The 17,915-nt window shown below is 40.2% G+C and overlaps 1 protein-coding gene across 5 annotated transcripts in view; it reads right to left on the bottom strand.

The window, feature by feature from the left end:
- The window catches only part of LOC132201559 (fat-like cadherin-related tumor suppressor homolog), a 110,069-nt gene extending 92,659 nt beyond the window's left edge, over positions 1–17,410 (bottom strand). For all 5 annotated transcript variants that reach the window (XM_059627790.1, XM_059627793.1, XM_059627791.1 and 2 more), the window contains exons 1-2: positions 17,189–17,410; positions 137–3,222 (exon numbers count right to left, since the gene is read on the bottom strand). In XM_059627790.1, the coding sequence (XP_059483773.1) occupies positions 137–3,163 (3,027 nt within the window). In that variant the 5' untranslated portion in view covers positions 3,164–3,222; positions 17,189–17,410. The remainder of the gene's footprint in view (positions 1–136; positions 3,223–17,188) is intronic.
- Between the last annotated feature and the right edge of the window lie 505 nt (positions 17,411–17,915).

Here is a 17,915-nt window from a genome sequence, read left to right as displayed (position 1 = left end):
GTATAATAATTATCCAAAGTTATATTTAATACTTTAATAGTGGATAAAAATAAGGATATATTAATTAATTAAGTTAAATTGAACTTTTCAAATTTTCCAATATTTTAAAAATAACTGAATAAATTGATCCTCTTACCTCTCCTCCCTGGCCAAGATCTGGGTCAACGGCATTGATGAAGGCAACGACTGTCTCAGTTGGTATGTCCTCGCGCACCTTTATCGAGTAATGGTCCAGAGAAAACTTCGGTGCATTGTCATTTACGTCATCAACAGCTACCCTGACCAATGCAAAAGAACTAAGAGGCCTCGTTTTTGAGCTGTCGCTGGCCCTGATTTTCAATTCGTAAGTGCTCTGGCGCTCCCTGTCGAGTTTTCCAGCAACACTTACGGCTCCGCTGACGGGGTGGACTGAGAAATCCTTGGTGTCGGTCTCCAAATTGTACACCACCTTTGAATTTTCACCCTCGTCGATATCAGTAGCGTTCAAGGTCATGATGATTGTGCCGTTTTTCGCGTTTTCGGACACTTTGAAGCTGGCCAGGGTTTTCTCAAACTTCGGCGCGTTGTCGTTGATGTCCAGAATGGTGATTGGCAACACTCTGGAAGCGCTCTTCTGTGGCTTTCCAAGGTCATAGACAGTCACGTTCAGGAAGTACTCGGACTCCAGCTCCCTGTCCAAGTAACCGACGACTTTCAACTCTCCAGTTTCCAAATTCAAGTTGAAGGCCGAGTCAACGTCACCATTGGAGATTCCAAAAATCATCTTTCCGTTGTAGCCAAGGTCACGATCTCTGGCCTTCAGGGTAGCAATGACGGTGTTCAAGGCAGTTGACTCGTTGATCTGAAGTTGTGTTGGAAAGTCGAGGAATTCTGGAGAGTGGACGTTGTCACCGTAACGACTTGGCATCATGGCAAAAACCTCCTCTTGGCCAGGAGCGTTGTTCTTTTCAGCGGAGGCTAAAACTTCTGTCAGTCTGCGAGCCACTCCTGTGTCCCAGCAGTCAAAAGCAGCCTCAGCATCGCTCAGCATTTGGTGGCTCGGCTTGGAATTAAGAAGCTGCATTTTTACAAAAGTGACGTCGGCGAAATTGAGACCATCTGTGGCTGTCACATTGATAGTTCTTTCATCTGTTCTGAGGTCAGTGAGGTCACAGGTCACGGTCAGAGTTCCAGAAGTAGAGTCAAGGGCGAAGCAGTTGTCTTCGTTTCCAGAGACGATTCTGTAGGTGATGATATTTCCAGCGTCAAAGTCAATGGCGGAGAACGTGATGATTTCAGTGCCAATGGGCACAAAGCGGGACACCCTCCCTGTGCAGGAGACTTTCTCAAACTGGGGTCTGTTGTCGTTGATGTCCTTGATGCGAATGTGCAGCTGCATCTCTGTTTGACGGCGAAAGGGTTGGCCCCAATCAGACGCCCTAATTCTCAACAGATATTCTCGACGCATAGACTCGTAGTCTAGCACCTGCGTCGTCCTGATGACTCCAGAAAAGTGGTCAATTTCAAACGGAACAGGGTTCAAGTTGACGATGCTGTATGAAATGTAAGCATTTTCACCGGAGTCTCTATCCCGCGCCAGAACTTTGGTCACCGAAGATCCAGCCGGCTCATTTTCATTCATTTCATAATCAATGTCGCTGCTTTCAAACAACGGGTCATTGTCATTCGTGTCCTGGATGATGATCTTGACCTTTGCCGACGACTGCTTGCGTACTCCGGCTCGCCCGCTGTCGATGGCAGACACTGTCAAAGCGTACGAAGATTTAGTCTCAGTATCCAAAAGCTTAGACGTGTATAGCATTCCTGTTTTTGGGTTGATGCTGAACTCGCCACCTTCATTTCCGCCAACAATCTGCAGCAGGACCTTCGCATTCTTGCCCTGGTCGATGTCATTGACCTTCAGCCTGATAATTTGGTAGTTGATGGGCGCTGACTCTGGCACCTCTACTTCATAAATCTCCTTGCTGAAGATGGGCGAGTTGTCGTTGATGTCCGAAATGTGCACTGGAACGTTCTTGTAGCTGTGTCTCTGAGGGATGCCTTTGTCAGATGCCTTCAGGGTCAGGTTGTACCCTTTGGGTGAATGCTCTCGGTCCAGCAAGCCCAACAACTCAATCCGGAACTCATTTTTCTGCTCCGTTTCTCGCACTCTGAAGTGGCCATCAGGGTCTCCATCCACGATTTCTAAAGATTCAATTTCTCCATGGACACCTTTGTCTCGGTCGTTGACCTTGACTAGGGCATAGGTGTGGGCGTTCGTGGATTGCTCGAAAACCTCCTGTAAGCTGTGCACCGTAATCTCAGGGCTGTGAAGGTTGACAGGGCGTACGTGGATTTTCAGGCGAGCGGTGCTGGGATTCGATTTGCCAGGGTGGAAGAGGAGGGTGCTCCTGTCCCTGGCGAGCACTGTCAGCTCGTGCGTTGCCTTCTCGTTGTACCTCAGGGGTCGAGTCAGGGTCACGACGCCTGTCATTGGGTGAATTGCAAACTGGTGCGTGTTTTCCATAAAACTGTAGTAGATCTCGCCGTTGAGGCCGATGTCGGCGTCGTCGGCCGTCACCCGGAGGATGCTCTTGTGCAGAGGAGTATCCTCAAGGACGGTCTCCTCGTAATCAGTCGGGTAGAAGAGCGGGTTGAGGTCGTTTGTGTCCAGCACCGTGACCCGCACCATCACTTCAGCCTCCAGCTCACTGGGGGCGCTGACGTCAGAGTAGTCGAGAGCCGCCGGTGACTCTTTTGACGACCTCCGCGCCATCGCCTTGATTTTGAGGTTGAACTTGTCCTTCCGCTCCCTGTTGAGAACGTCTCTTGTGCCCGTCCTGGCACGAATTAGCAGGAAGCAAAAGTCACCAACCTCTCGTTCTTCCGCCTTGAAGAACTTGTCCTTGTCGCCTTCGACAATTTTGTAACGCACGTCAAAGCCCGGTATCCGGAAGACGCCCATTTTTTCGGTAGGGGTCACGTAGACTTTTCCTACTGGATTCTCGGGGATGCTGACGTTGTAAAATGAGCTGCTGAAGTGCAGCTCGGGCCCGTCGGTCTGCGTTGTTCCTTCCGGCGGGCCCTCTGGGTCGAAGGTGGGCTTCTGGGCTAGCACCTGGTGCAACAACACCAGCAGGCTGGTGGCCAGCAATGCCCTGGCGCTACTCTGCGTACGCGCCATTTGCGCTGCGATGAGCGACCGCCTCAGCTTACGGAACAACTCTCGCCCATGGTTTCAATCTGAAACAAAAAGTTAAAAAACATTAAGTTGATTCAATTAAAATTGTTAAGTTAATTAAAAAGATAATTCCTAATAATTTTTCAGATGAATTTTTATTTATTTATAATTTATGTATTTATTTTAAATTAGATAGTAGATATTATTATTTTTTTTTTTCATTAAACGAAGATGCTTATTCAGTCTGCACCTCTTTAAAGAAAGGCCTTTTTTTATTTGTTTGCCGTAAATTTCCTCATTTTATATCCTCTCAATTTTTCATGTCCAGGAAATATAAAAAATAAACAGACAGAGCAGTACACGTTGAATAGAATATAAAGACTTAAAACACGAGCTTTTAATGCAGGGAAATATTTGATGGTCATTTCCATTATATTTCTTGTTGAAATGGACGGTAATCAAGAAAATCCGAACAATCTTCTCCGGCTTAATGCGCGTAGCGAGAGCAAATAATAGAGAAATAAAAGTGTGCTGAGGATGACTTTACATTCCTAACTGTGTTTTACATCCATCTTAATAAAACTCCATTAAAATTACTCCACGAAAATCTCGTTAAAATAGAGAGAGAGAACAAGCGCGGGGAGTTGTGTTGTAAATATAATAGAGCCGTGACGATTCTCGAGTCTAGATTTGAATAGGCGCTGGTGCTGCTTCCATGCAGCACGAGAGAAATGATTAATGCCCGTAGAATGGTCTCTGCCTTTGTGACGACGAAGTAGTCATCACATCTTCCATTGTGCGCCGGCCGAAAGCGCTCCCAGCAGCAAAGCTCTATCCCAGAGAAAAATTCTCTCCTGGCCTTTTCAGGTAGCGCAAGATAAATTTGTACTCTCACCGATGGCTAAAAAAAATATACCCGAGCAAATTGCAAAATGCTGGGTACACAAACCGTAAAGACCTTTCCATTGTGATATGCCCCGTGCTTTTAGTACATTATTAATTTTCCTATTTATATTTTCAAATAAAATGAGAATATTTTTCCGCTTTTCGACCCGTCCTTGTTGCTGAACGTCGACTCGAAAAGCGGAAACATCCCGCCTGACGTCTAATCTGACATTTATGCTTGAAATGCGGGAATCGCATATCAGGCGAAAGCCGTCGCTGTCCGCCGGAGCATTAATAATTCGCAAGAGGGTGCGTCTCGCTGCTGCGATTTTCGCTTGGCAGAATTGTGGCGGCCGAGTATTGTCTGCTCTGGGTCGTCCAGCAGCTCGATTATTGAACGGCTTTGTCCCCACAATTCAGAAGAAGGACAAACACACACGGACGGATTTCTGGCAAAGTGTACACATATAAATAGAGTACGGCGAATATTGATTTTGCTTCTCGGAAGTCGTTAAAAAAGAACGGGCCAGGTCTGACTGAGAGAGAGTCTTTTAATTGGTGCTCAGGCATTTCAGACTGGTCGTGTACGTGCACGCCGGGTCGATAATTTTGTGTGTACGTAAGAAAGATTAGCAAGAAACGTTTACGAGGTCCTTTTATTTCTGTCGTTTCGTCCAAATTAAAAGAGTTAAACCTTTGTAACAATTATTTTCTTACTTTCAAGGGAGCTATATTACATAAATGGCAAATTTTTTAATAATGAAACGGCAGAATAAAAAAGGTACTGTTTAATTTGGCCATTTAATTTAAGAAAATGCAATTTTATCCTGACTCTTTTTAGTAGTGGGATTAATATTTTTTTGTTCAATTCATGATTTCCCTGTTAAAATTAATTTTCATTAGTCCTATTATGAATTAAAATTTGATTATATTTAATCAATTTTGCTTCCAAATTTTTATATAAAAAGATTGAAGGAATAATTCAGGTGATAAAAAATTAGCACTTTGGAATTTGGTTTCAACTTAATCTTATTTGGCCAACATCTTTGAAATTCCATTCAATTTGCGGATGAATAACCAATTAATTTGGCTTCCCCTTTGCCACGCCTCGGAAACTTTGCAGACAATGGCCCGAAACAAAATTTCGCACTCGATTTAACTAAATTTCCGTCGCTCTCAAACCTCCACTCATTAACTTGAACGGCGAATAAGAAGTTCAGCGTAGCGCGAGAATTGAATAACTAATCAGCTCTCGGCGGCGTGATGAAGTTCATTTGCTGCTTCGACGGATAAAACCGCGAATGCTGCTGGTGTTCCAGATTACATAAAGGGAACGTTCAGTCCAGCCGTCCGTCAAATGGCCAAGAGAGAACCCAAATAAAACGGCACCACGCGCATTAAACTCGCTCACTCATGAAAGTGGCAAACAGAGCCCGTTTTGGGCGCAAACCTTCATTCTCGTTCACTTGGTTGCAGACAAACTTGACAAGAATCACTCTTGCGAGCACGTGGGACGGACGCGAATAATAATAATAATTCCCTGGTCTGGCAAAAGGCAGTCAATTTAATTAAAGCGAACGAGCTGCACCTGGGCGAATTTTCATTTCCCTTTTTAATATGGATAGGCAACCCGCAAAGGGCCTGCTTTTTTTCGTCTCTCTCAAAGGAAATGAATTAATCAAACGCATAGTCGGATTCCGAGTGTGCGTTGCATGAAAGGGCCACGCTGAAGCCAAACAAGCGTCGAGCATATTTAAGAGGCGATCCCGACAGATGAAGGGTCAAAAGTTCGCGAGCGCAGGCTTGAGAGCATAAAAGAGCAGCAATTCAGATACAAACACAACGCACCGACACACACCGGATGTGCTCACTCGGCCGTCTGCTGAGAAAAATTGTTTGTTATTAACGTGACGCGCCTAATTTACAGCTTCCAGGACCAGACAGATCCAGTTCGGTAGGCATGACATAATAACTTCTTCAAAATTCATATTGAAGCCCAGAAAATTGGGAAATTAAAATTTCATTTGAATGGTTATCGCATCAAAAGCAGTAATTTAATTAACTCACATTTTTGTTAATTATACGGAAGGTAAAATTTAATTGGAGGAGAGTTCTTTGATCTTTTTTAATTTTCTCCAAAAAAATTTCAAATATTGGACCTTTGTGAATTTTATTCATGTATAATTTATGATGTCTTAGTTATTAATTATTCACACACAAAATAATTGCTTTTATAATGACCTTTCAGATTCATAAAACAAATTCTTAATTGCAGAATTTTAATGAGCACTGCGAGTTTATACAAACTTCTCATTAAAACTTCAATCAATATTTATTTTACCGGGAAAAACATTGAATCTTTAAATCAAAGTGACCGTTATTTTGAAAATAATTATTTAAATATCATGAAATTATATTTTCCCCCTCAAATATTGACATCATAAGCTGCTTCATTCAACTTCAAACACGCAAAAGACTTGGAAAAATTAATTTATACGTTGAAAAAGCATTTAGCAATTTCACTGATTGGATTTTAACTTGATTAGGCCAAATTAACTTTGTTCCTTCTTTTAAATAATTTGAGCAGAAGGTTTAATAAAAAGAAATTGTCACTTGATTTCTGCAGCTCTTTTGAAAAATTAATAAATTTGACTTTCCGACTTAAATCTGTCTACTTATCGCTGCCTCAAGATGTTCATTCAAGTTTAGCAACATTTGAATGAACATTTCGAAATGCGCGAGACGACGTGGAAATTGTGCCATCATCTCTTCCACTTCACCAGAAACAAACAAAACGAGAGCAGAATATACTAATACGCCGGAATGGTGCAAAAATCGATATAGCGCTGGTGACGAGATTATGTGCACCGACGCCAGCAAAACCGATCTCTATTTATAGAGAGTAAACTGATTTTTAATTTCCAGACGCAGCGGCTTGTAAAATTCTCTCGGATGCTCCCGAGAAGAGAACGAGAAATGACTTCTCCCTGAGCGATATCTCTCGTCTGGAATAAGGCGTCCGTCCCCTGGTGTCTTTTTCTTTTTTTTTTACTTTTTATCGACTGCCACCCGTCTTATCGGGCGAAGGGTGACGCGTTTCTGTCACGGGGAAACGCTTCTTCTTTCGAGGCGTAAATTTCACAGCCCCGGGCGTCGCAAGGGAAATGATTTTCGGGAGGCGCCGCAATTAATTAGCCCCCAACCACAACATCGTTGGCGGAATTTGTGCGAGAGAGGCGAGCGAGCAATCTCGTTGATGAAAAACTTTGCTCGACTTTTATTCGCTCGACTTTTGAATTTGAGCGCGCACGTGTAATTTTTCAAATAGAAAGAGGTGCTAAACGTCAGCGTAATGTGTGAAATGAATTCAAGTGAGCCGGCGCATTGAGCAACTTTGCAATCGACTCAGGCAATAAACGACGTGTAGGGGTGAAAAGGCACGCCGCTGCGGAAATGCAAATGGCATTTTGAGGGATGTCTGACGAGGGACGCCAATGTTGATCCTAAATAAAATAAACTTCAAAATTTGATTTATGGTAACATTTTTCTTCATTGAAATATAATTTTTTTAATTGAATTTAATTTAAACATTTAAAGTGAAAAAAGTAATGCATATTTTAATTATTCATTAGTCTGAATTTGAATCCTGTTGTTATAAAATTTGAAGCAGAGTTCAGTTTTATTATTTTAACTTATTAATTAATTTGGGTGATATGACGTAGAATTTTTTAAACTTTCATTTATATGAAACGGGTTGATTTCAAGTAATATTAATTTTTCAGATGTTAAATTAAAATTTCCATATAAAGCCATGTTAGAAAGAAAATTTAAGCATTCAAAAACGTAGTTCATGTAAAATTATTTAAAAAAAATAAAAAGTACAATTCCTTTCCAAATTTAAATATTTCTGCGGAAAAAACCTGGAACGAGCATTTTCAATTTTTTTAATTCATGCAGCCCCAAAAATGTAACAAAAGTTAATTCGTATATTTTTAAGTTTGTTAATATAACTTTTTTACACTTGGAAATTTTTCAGGTTTTTTGTTTGTGAACTTTTTCTGCATAGACAGGGCGACCTTTCCAAAAATGCTGCAGCCCGGCTGCTGGTGTTTAACGACGAAAACTTTTGATGCTAATACGAATCAGCAATAAAAGCTGCCGGTTTTCGGCCTTTTATGGCACTTGACACCCCCCTCCGGAGCAAATTGCCTCCCCGTTATCCGAAACAAGAAGCCGCACCTGCAGGTCATTTCAGAGCTGACCAGCTTCTGCAGCCTTTCCGGCGCTTCCCTTTCATTTTCTCTTGGGCTTTTTTCGTCCGGTCGCCGATTTGCCCCGTAATTAGAGAAGCTCCTTTTCTTTCTCTTTTTTTTATACCTTGCGCCTTTTCACCTAATGATTTCTGCCGTCGCTTTTCCGAGGGCAAAAGTTGCGCGCGTGTGGAATTAATGGATCAGCGCGCGGACCAGGGCGGAACTAATTATTTGATTAGGGGCCGCACTAATTAGTCTTGCAGGGAGCGACTTCGGATATGCGGCGCAGGATCCTCCCAGTTTGACCGGCACGCGCGAACAGATTCATTAATTACTTGTTTTATTATTCAGCGGTCGAGCCAGCCAGACACTCCCTGGGAAGCGCGGGAATGATCAAGTTCCGGCCGGGGAATTGACGATGCACTATCCGTCGCTTGATTGGCACTCGCGCGGCGGCAATCGCGTGGGATGCATATTGGTCAGTGCAAAATCTACCACGGTCCATTACATGCTCTCTTGCAATCAGTGCAGAAATAAATGTCATATCCGTTTCACATTTTTTATTTGATTTGAAAACTGATTAAATCGTGAAATTTATATCGGACGTCAACAAGAGCAAATTTTGAGTTTCCTATGAATTTTTCAAGTTCTATAGCAAATTTTTTCGCCGCTTGTCAAATTTTGGAAGATATAATGATAATGCAGTTTTTGGAACTGATGATATATATGTTAAATTGATTACAATTCTTTTCAGGAAACTGAATTTATCAGCATATTCATATAAATTTGAGCAGTTAATAGTCTACAATTCAAATTAATTAAGTGCAATGCAAACATTGCCAAATATTTTATATCAAATTATAAAAATAAATTGAAGATAACACTAGAGATAAATAATAGTCAATGTTGTATAAATAAATGTAAGTAACGCACTGTAATTGCATAAATATCAAAAACTGAGCTACATACAAAAGTTTACTTTATAAAAAGCTTGTGATTAATAATTAATAAACAAGTTGCTTCCAAAAAAAAAAAATAATATTAAATTGTAAGACTAACCAATTAATGATTAAAATAAATAATCACCCCAAAAAATGGAAAAGGCTGTTTTCAGCATGCATTAAATTTACAAATTAAAACTTTGAAAATCTCATATATAATAAATTTTAAATCATATAATATTAAATAAATTATTTTATATTTACACTTCAGAAAAAAAAACAGCACAGCCTTCTCAAAAGCGCCGCCTATATGTCGTAGAGTCTCTTTACAAATAGCTTCAGGCGCAATAACAATTTTTCTCGCTCGACTTTCCTCTTTTTCCACAGAAAATACGCGCACGTTGTGCGTTTAAGTTATATTTCTCTTCCTATTCCTTATTCTGTGTGTTCGTTCAGAAGAGGCTGGATCGAGATTGCATCCATTCCTTTTCTCGTCTGCGAAAGACAAAAGCTCTGGACCATCCATAAATAGCTGCCTCCGCTCAAGGGGATAAGAATTTGTTTGCGTGTGCGCTGCTCGCGAGCAATGCAGGCCAAAACATCCCGGGGCTGAGAAATTCTTGACGAGCCGGCCGAGGAAGGGCTGCTGCACTGCTACATCATCTCGCTGCGGTCTAACCCTTACATTTACCTGACGTATGGCAATATAAGGGAAAGGCCGAAAATTCTACACAATTTTTATCCTCCGTGGATATTGTTTTGTTTTTGGCCATCAAAATGAGAGTCTTGTCCCGACTGATAATAAATCATAACCCGAGCACAGAACTGTTTTTCGTTCGGTTTTATGTACTTTGGAGAGAGGGAGGAAAAAAATGGGGTCGGTGCGAGCGGAAATTTATTTGGTCCTCGGGGGTTGTAAAACGCCCGGCATGACAGGGTCGAGTCCCAGCAGGTAAATTATGAGGCGCGCTTGTCCATGTTGAGAAGTTAATTTGGCAGATGGACAAGAGACCGTTGGCGAACGGGAGGCGAAAATGCATTGTTGCGAGGGTAGAATGGGAGCTGCCGCTGGATAAACACACACGCTCGGCTGGGAAAGAGAAAATACGACCGCAGAAAATCAAGGTGAGCGGTTTTTGCGGCTGGCTGATGGATGGAAAAAAAATTCGGGGGACAAAACACACACGCTGAGAGAGAGACATCGATTGGGAATTGCATTAAAAAAGCAAAGGGTGCTCGTCAATTGTGCGCCGTTTTGAACAGACTGTTACAATTGGGAACGTCTTTTGCAGAGTGGATTTGGCCTTTTTATGGCGTTTTTTAGGTTGGTGAAAAGTCATTTGAAAAAGTCTTGGGCAGGGGAAAATATTCACACAATAATCCTTTATAGCAAAGCAATTTGAAATAGCCCAGAAGTTTAAAATCAAGACTTGAAGATTACAAAATAAAAATCTGAAAAAGGTGCATTTTGATTCTCAATGGACGTTAATCGGAATGAAAAATTTTGTAAATATTAATTTTGGAATAAAACTAAGAGCGTTTAAAAAAAGAACTTATTTTGTAAACAGTCTTGCGGAGTGATTTTTTTAAATCGTTTTATTGATTAAATTAATAATTGAAATGATCATTTAATTTTATTAATGGCGCTACTAGAACAGATTTTTTTATTAAATTTGAAATGTTTGAAGATACAACTTAAAAACCTCTAGTAAATGTCACTAATAAATAAGTTCAGTTTGAATTTTTCTTTCTTCATTGAACCCTGACCAAATTTTATGCCAAAATTTAAATTCAATCATGAATTAATTTTATCTAAAATTATAATTACACAGACTCAATAATAATAATTATTCCCATGTAAGTCAAAGACCGGCTACATCAAAGCTCCACTTTGACCTTTTCGATTTGAAACCATTTTTTATATATTCTAGCTCCACTTTGAACTTCTTTTTCTCATAAATTTATCAAGAATCCCATCTCGCGTGAGTTAAAAGGTCACGCAGCAAAAATATACAAAATCTTCAAGTAGTTTCCTCCTTTGTACGCGAGCGTTTCTCAAATTGCTCGGAAAATCCAATTCAATTAAAGGACCATCCCATTCATGTTTGGGGAATTTAGTTTCTTCCTGCGTGTGTGCTGTAATTTCACCCCTATAACAAAAATAGTCGCATCTCCTCCAGGCAGCAACAGCGAGAGAAAAAGAGGCCATTATGTACAGGATATTCACGCGAGAAAGGAACGTGCACTTGAGACTGCTGCTGCTGGGAACACAAACTAACTTCTGCTCATTTCGCCCCCTAAAGAAAGAAAGACAAAGTCCACCCGCACGTATAAATATACAAGTCGCTCTCAGTCAGCACTGAAGAAAGAGAAAACATTTTGTGTATTTTTTGCCCTCTCGTTTCATACAAATGGCTTTCAGATCGTGTATGAATTTATTTATGCATCCGCGCCAACAAAGGGCCAATTTTTTCCTTTCTTATATGTATTGCGATGGCTGCTGTTTTTCTTTTTGCTCTTTATTTCGGCGCGGCGTTTTTTCGTGTACACGTTTTTGCACAAGCTGTTGCAGCGAAATGCGAATTTCAAACGGCGGAAAGTCAAAAGTAATGCCCGCACTTTCCCGAAAAAAAGGGCAATAAATTTTCCACTCAGTTAGAGGGTAATTTGTTTTTAAAAGAATTTTCTCTTTCCCTTCATCCCTTTCGCCGAGGGTGGAGAGAGAGAAATATACGAGGCGCGCCATGCATGCAAATTGCGAGCGCTTATAATTTCCTGCGTTTTATTCTCTTTCGCCCGCTTGCCTTTGCTTTCTCTCTCACTCGGGCTATATAAGGGGAGTGAGTGGGATTTCGAAACGTCGCGCGAATATCTCTCGCCGTCTACGCGGGGGAGAGAAAATTCACTCTTCGTCGTCGTAAACACCAATGCGAGCCAGCAAGTGACACACCAGCGAGCCGCCATCCTAATATCCGGACGGCTCGGCCAGAAAGAAAATTGCTTTGTTTTTTATATGGGCGGAAATTCGAATTTCTGCTTTCGAATTTAGCAACGGACGATGACAAAACACCCTCGCCGTCGAAGCGTTTGAATATTTGATCATCATTTTTCATTGCTTTGTTGAAGACGACGAGGGGGTGTCAAAACTGTTTTTTAATATGACAAACACTTCCCCCTGTAAGAAGGAACGAAGCGCATATCTCTGGAGACTGCATGAATAAAAAAAACCTATGTTCATCTTTCAAAACCGCAAAAGCGCGAGTGGCAAAAAAATATGTGATGATGAGGGCGGGCCAATGTTTTTAATGACAGCTCATTTCTAAAGAAAACACAGAGTAATATTTGTTCTCAAATTATTGATTTTGCTTTAAAGGTTAAAGGAAAAAAACATATCTAGATTTTTTTTGGCGATGCTAAAATGGGTCCTATCTCTTTTTTTTTAGAAGTAAAAGGGAATAGTTTTGTCCTCAAAATATACAACAATGGTCAGATTTTACTTTTCAAATACTCATTAAATAAATATACAAGAAATTTATCTTAAAATTAGACTTCATTTTTAGAATTCGCAATTTTACTGAATTAAGTGCTTCCTTTGCTAATTTTAGATTTTCGTAAATGAGAAAAAAAATTCAATTTCTTCAATTTTTCTATATTTGAGCTTCATTTTAAACTAGGCTCATTTTGTCTCCTTTAGTACAAATTTTATTTGATTCAATGTACAAAAATTCAGCAAATCTATAAATAAAAACAGATATTGTGGCGCATCCAGGTTGCGAACTTGTCGTTTTATATATTTTGTTATCAATTGCTGCCCACTTTGTATGCGAACTTTGGGGCTCTCAACTTTGTTCTCCTTGAGAAAATATAAAAGCCAATAACTTTCGCCCAAACTTGTCCGTGTTCTGATCAAAGAAAAAGTATAAGATGGAGCGGATCAAGAGGAAAGTCCTTAATATTTGATGAAAAATCGGAGAGGCTCATGATATAAGCTGCGGCAAATCCCTCCACCAAATCGATGGGATTTCGCCTTAATTTGAAAGAACTCCGTCATTCTGTCGGCACAGTGAGCGAGTGTATTAAATGGAATAAAAAAAGATACAGTCTCCCGTTGACATTGTTATACAAGAAGAGTTTCTACTTTTTCACAAAGATATCGCATTTCAGCAAAGAGACGCGTAGAAAGTGCACATTTTCGGCGGCGCCAAGATTTCATATCTGCCGCAAAACATCATTATTGTAACCCTTAATCAAAAGCAGAAGGAAAAGTGAGACGGTGAGTAAGCAAACTTCCCTTGGAGCAGGGCCAATCTGCGTCCGATTTCCCTTCCCGCGAACGGTTTCTTCAATCAGCGAGTAAAAGAAAAAAATAATAATAATAATAAAGCTGCCGAGGTTTTTGTGTAGGAGGTACTTCGGCGTGCATCTTTTCATGCTCCACACAACAATAATGGTCGCGTATATATATATTTTCCTCCTCTCTTTCTTTAGTCTCGAGTGTCAGCTGCTGCCGGTTTTTACCTGAGCGAGCAAGGTACCTGGCCCGACCTCTCGATCAACCACAGCCTAGAAAGGAAACATGAACTTGTCCGCCAGCCCACCGAGCGGCAAATCAAGTCTCGCCATTCTCGGCCGCCAGCGACATTACACTCGCGCTCACGGTCGTTTCTTCATTTCTTTCTTTTCGCCGCCGGTGCCGATGACTGCAGGAATCGCGGAATTATCTGATAATAATAACGCCATGCAGATGAGAATCGCGCAATTCGCCGCTCCATCCGCCGATAACGAGCTCGGGAAGCGATCGGTTAATGATGTGACGCAACGCCCGCGCCTCTCTCGGCTCAAAATAGGGTGATAAGCGACTCCAATCTGTGTTTATACGAACATTCGCCGACGATGAACGGAGCAAAATTTGATGATAAAAAAAATGGCTTTTTTCCGTTCTGGAAAAAAAATCTACTAGAGAATCGCGGATTTATAATGTTTTTAAGATATTTAATGATTTTTCTGCATCTTCGCTTACTTTCTAGAAGTGGAAGTTTGCAAAAATTACAGCACCTGTTACTACATTAGCGATTTTAGCCTTTTTGATTCGCGGGTTTTTTAATACTTATGAGGAGTTGCAAAGAATTTCAATTGAAAATTTAATTATTCAGTCAATTCTGGAAAAAAATCATTATCATAAATTTGCATTAAATTATAAATAGTATTCAAACTGAGGGAGACTTGCAAAATATGAGGAAATGATTATTATTGGCTTTGAATAATTTTTGCCTATTGATCAAGACAACATTGTCTCGAATTATTACATAATGCAAATTTAATTATTCAAATTAAATTTTCTACAGCTGGTTTGAGCCAGGTTTTGAAGGGTAGATTTCCAAGTTACCATTGAAAACAAACACCTGGCGAAAAATAAAAACTATCCGGGAAACATTTAAAGGTTTTAAAAAATGTGCTAGTTATTCTGAACAAAGGAATCAATTTGTTCGCTTTGAACAAACACCTTTTCTGATTATTCCCTTTTTGATAAAAATAAATTATGCCGCGGTTATTGAGAATTTTAAAACTTTTCATTTTGTGGTATTTTTTACTTCAATTAAAATTTTGACCACAATTGTAATTCGTTGCTCTTTAGATTAAAATCCAAGAATATTGAAAGAGAAATTCAGTCAATTCCCATCTGCATATTATTCAAAAGGTAACAGATATATCTGCATATAAATAGGTTGCAAATGTACTATATATTACAATGGCAGACTATTCATTAATATAATAATTAAATTATCCATATCTGGATGCAACGCATCAGTCCCTGCAGACTATGATATTATAACATCCGTGTGAGCTGAATTTCAATATTCTCGTGTGAATTATTTGCACATATCAACGACATTAATCAACATGAAAAAATTCACAATAACTTTCGCCCTGCGAGAAAAGCAATTTTCTCGCGCGCCTGAGTCAAAACAATTTTTATTTAAAATAAAATCCGCCACCACATTTCGCGCGGCAGCCGTCGATGAATAATAATTAAATCGCCAACTCCAATTCGGCGGCATCAGCAAATTCCCACGAAAGCAAAAGTACACAACCAACTTGAGCCGTATGCTCTGGGCTAAAAAGAGAGCGAGCGCGGCGGCGTCGGGCCGTTTTTAATTTGCTCCGGCAGAGCCGTTCGCCAACAGCACCGCTGTTTGCACAGGTTGATTTAATTTCGCTCTATGTGTGCCTACAAATGCATATATAACATAATATATAAAACGAAGCGGCATATCAAATTATTTTGCTAAATGCACTCTCGGCATTGTGCAAAATTAATTAAATTACTCTACCGTTGGCATAAAGGGTCGCTGCAAACAATCAGCAATTGTTATTGTCATTATATTATATGTGGAGAGAGAAAAAGAACCGCGAAAAAAATAAATTTCATTTATAAAATTATGGTTCGGCGCAGGATCGTTATCGGCGGACACGGAATTTATGCGATTGCCTCTGTGGCTCTTTTATCTGCCGGAATTAAAAACGAATGACAAATAAATATCCAATACAGCGGCCGGCATCGTCCAGTCTCAAGGGGGTTGTACGAGCATATCGGTTGCCCAGCCACTCATCAGAAAGAGGGAAAAAGCAAAATGATTTCGGTTTTTGCCAAAAAAAAAAAGGAGAGAGATAAATTTATTTGTGTTTTCAAATGCGTTTCAGCCGAGGGAAATATTATGAGAAAAAAAAGGAACTTTTGCAGTCGGATGTGTGTTTCAGCGCAAGTGAGAGAAACGAGGCGTGAAAATAATAAAAATGAGAGTGAGTGGAGCGAGTGAAATATGTGCCTCGCAGAACTTTACTCAAAGTTAATGAAATTGCGTGTCTTTTGAAATGTCTAGTTTGCAAAATGCTTTTCGAAAGTAATGGAATTCTCAAATAATTTCCAATTTTAATCGTCTGCTTTTAGAAAAGGAATAAAGTTTTTTTTTCAAACAAATTGTGATTTACAATAAAAAGCTGAAATATTCACATTTGCATTCAGAGCATTAGTTTTCAATTTAATTTACAATAAAAAACTTCTTAAACAGCGAAAAAATAAAATCAAAAAAGCATCTAAAAAATATTACTTATGAAATTAATAATAGTTTATTTTGGTTAATTAGATTAATTTCGTCTTTGGAGTGGTCGGTCGCTTTACTGCCATTTACTGTGTATGAGCATCAAGTTTAAACTTTTCAAGTGATCTACCGCCCCCGTTGTCAGCCATTACGGGCCAGATGTTTTGATGCTGCTTCCTATTTCGTGAGCACTCGAAATTCTCTCCCATGGCGGAGGATAAATCTCTGCTCGCAAGACTCAATTAACCTGAACGAATGAATACTTGGAAGAAAAATTAATTTAGACTTTCTTTCCTTATTTTGTTTTTCAAATCTCTAATATTTCTCCATTCCTGTAATATAAGAACGGAAATTGAGATTCATATATTCCGTGAAATAAATTTCTCCGGAAAAAAATTTAGGAAATGAGATTCGGAGAAAAAAAAACTGAGCGATGGGATGATGGAGGGATTTTGGTGATCTGATTCTCATTTCTGTGCGGTCTGGATAAATTGGGCCGATTTATATTTGATTTTATCCCGATGCTGCATGTGCGCGCTCATTACGAGCGTCTCATGTTCTAAACGAGTTTGCCCACATAAACATTATTTTCCACGGAGCACAGAAAGAAAAAACCGACTTCTCGGAGCAGAAGAAGTGAAATCATTTGCTGCTCCTTCGTCGTCGTCATCATCGTAAACCATGCACCACGCTCGACAGACCCACGGTGTTATTACTTTTTTTTCATCCATAGCTTTTCATTAATTTCAGAGGCGAAACTTTTGCATCCGAGTGAGAATAAAAAAAAAATAAATAAAAAAAAGGCGAAGAGCGAATTTGCTCCGGTGTGTGTGGTCGGGTATAAATTACCTTTGCTACGGAGAAGGTAGGTCAAGCAGGTATGTACGTATCAATCCTCCACAGGTCACACACACAAGCACTCGCGAACCGAAGTCCAAATCACGCGGAATCGGCCCGACGCGGTCGACGGGACGCCGGTCGCGGGGAAAAAATCTCACTTTTAGTCCTTGAGGGCTAACAAAGCGGCGGCGCCAAATGACTGAAACACCGCGCACGCCGGCCCTACCGATGCTCGTGCTCAACTAAATAACGCGAGGGCAGCGGGGAGACTCGCGGCTCCTCTCCGCGGCCCATGCGTGCGTCTCTCCTCTCGGCCCCAACGCCGCCGCCGCTTCCCCTCCGCTCGCTGTAAACACACTGCCGAGCGACCAAAGCGCGAGGCCACCCTAGCTCATGTGAGAGCGGAAAGCAAAGTCTGTCTTTATTGCTGACGCGCCTTCATGCTTTGGAAATTTTCAAAAGCAAAAAAAGCGAAACCAAATTAAGGGACAAAGTAATTATTATTGGAATATTAATGATTCCGGTTGGGGAACAAACTAAGGGAGAAAAAGCAGATTCAAAGCACTTTCAATTTCAATGTTTAAATTTCTCTTTTTAAATTTGACTAATATAATATTCTCGGCTCAAAAGTTTTAAATAGAAGAATAAAAATATGAATTATTTGACATTTTAATTAATTTTTTTTTAGAAAATTCAGGATGAAACTAAAATAATACGTTGAATACAATAATTATAA

The sequence above is a fragment of the Neocloeon triangulifer genome, unplaced genomic scaffold, assembly GCF_031216515.1.
Source record: "Neocloeon triangulifer isolate White Clay Creek 2 clone unplaced genomic scaffold, ASM3121651v1 ptg000014l, whole genome shotgun sequence".
NCBI classification, from domain to species: domain Eukaryota; kingdom Metazoa; phylum Arthropoda; class Insecta; order Ephemeroptera; family Baetidae; genus Neocloeon; species Neocloeon triangulifer.
The sequence above is the reverse complement of the archived record's forward strand: the minus strand, read 5'-3'. Positions and strand labels throughout refer to the sequence as shown.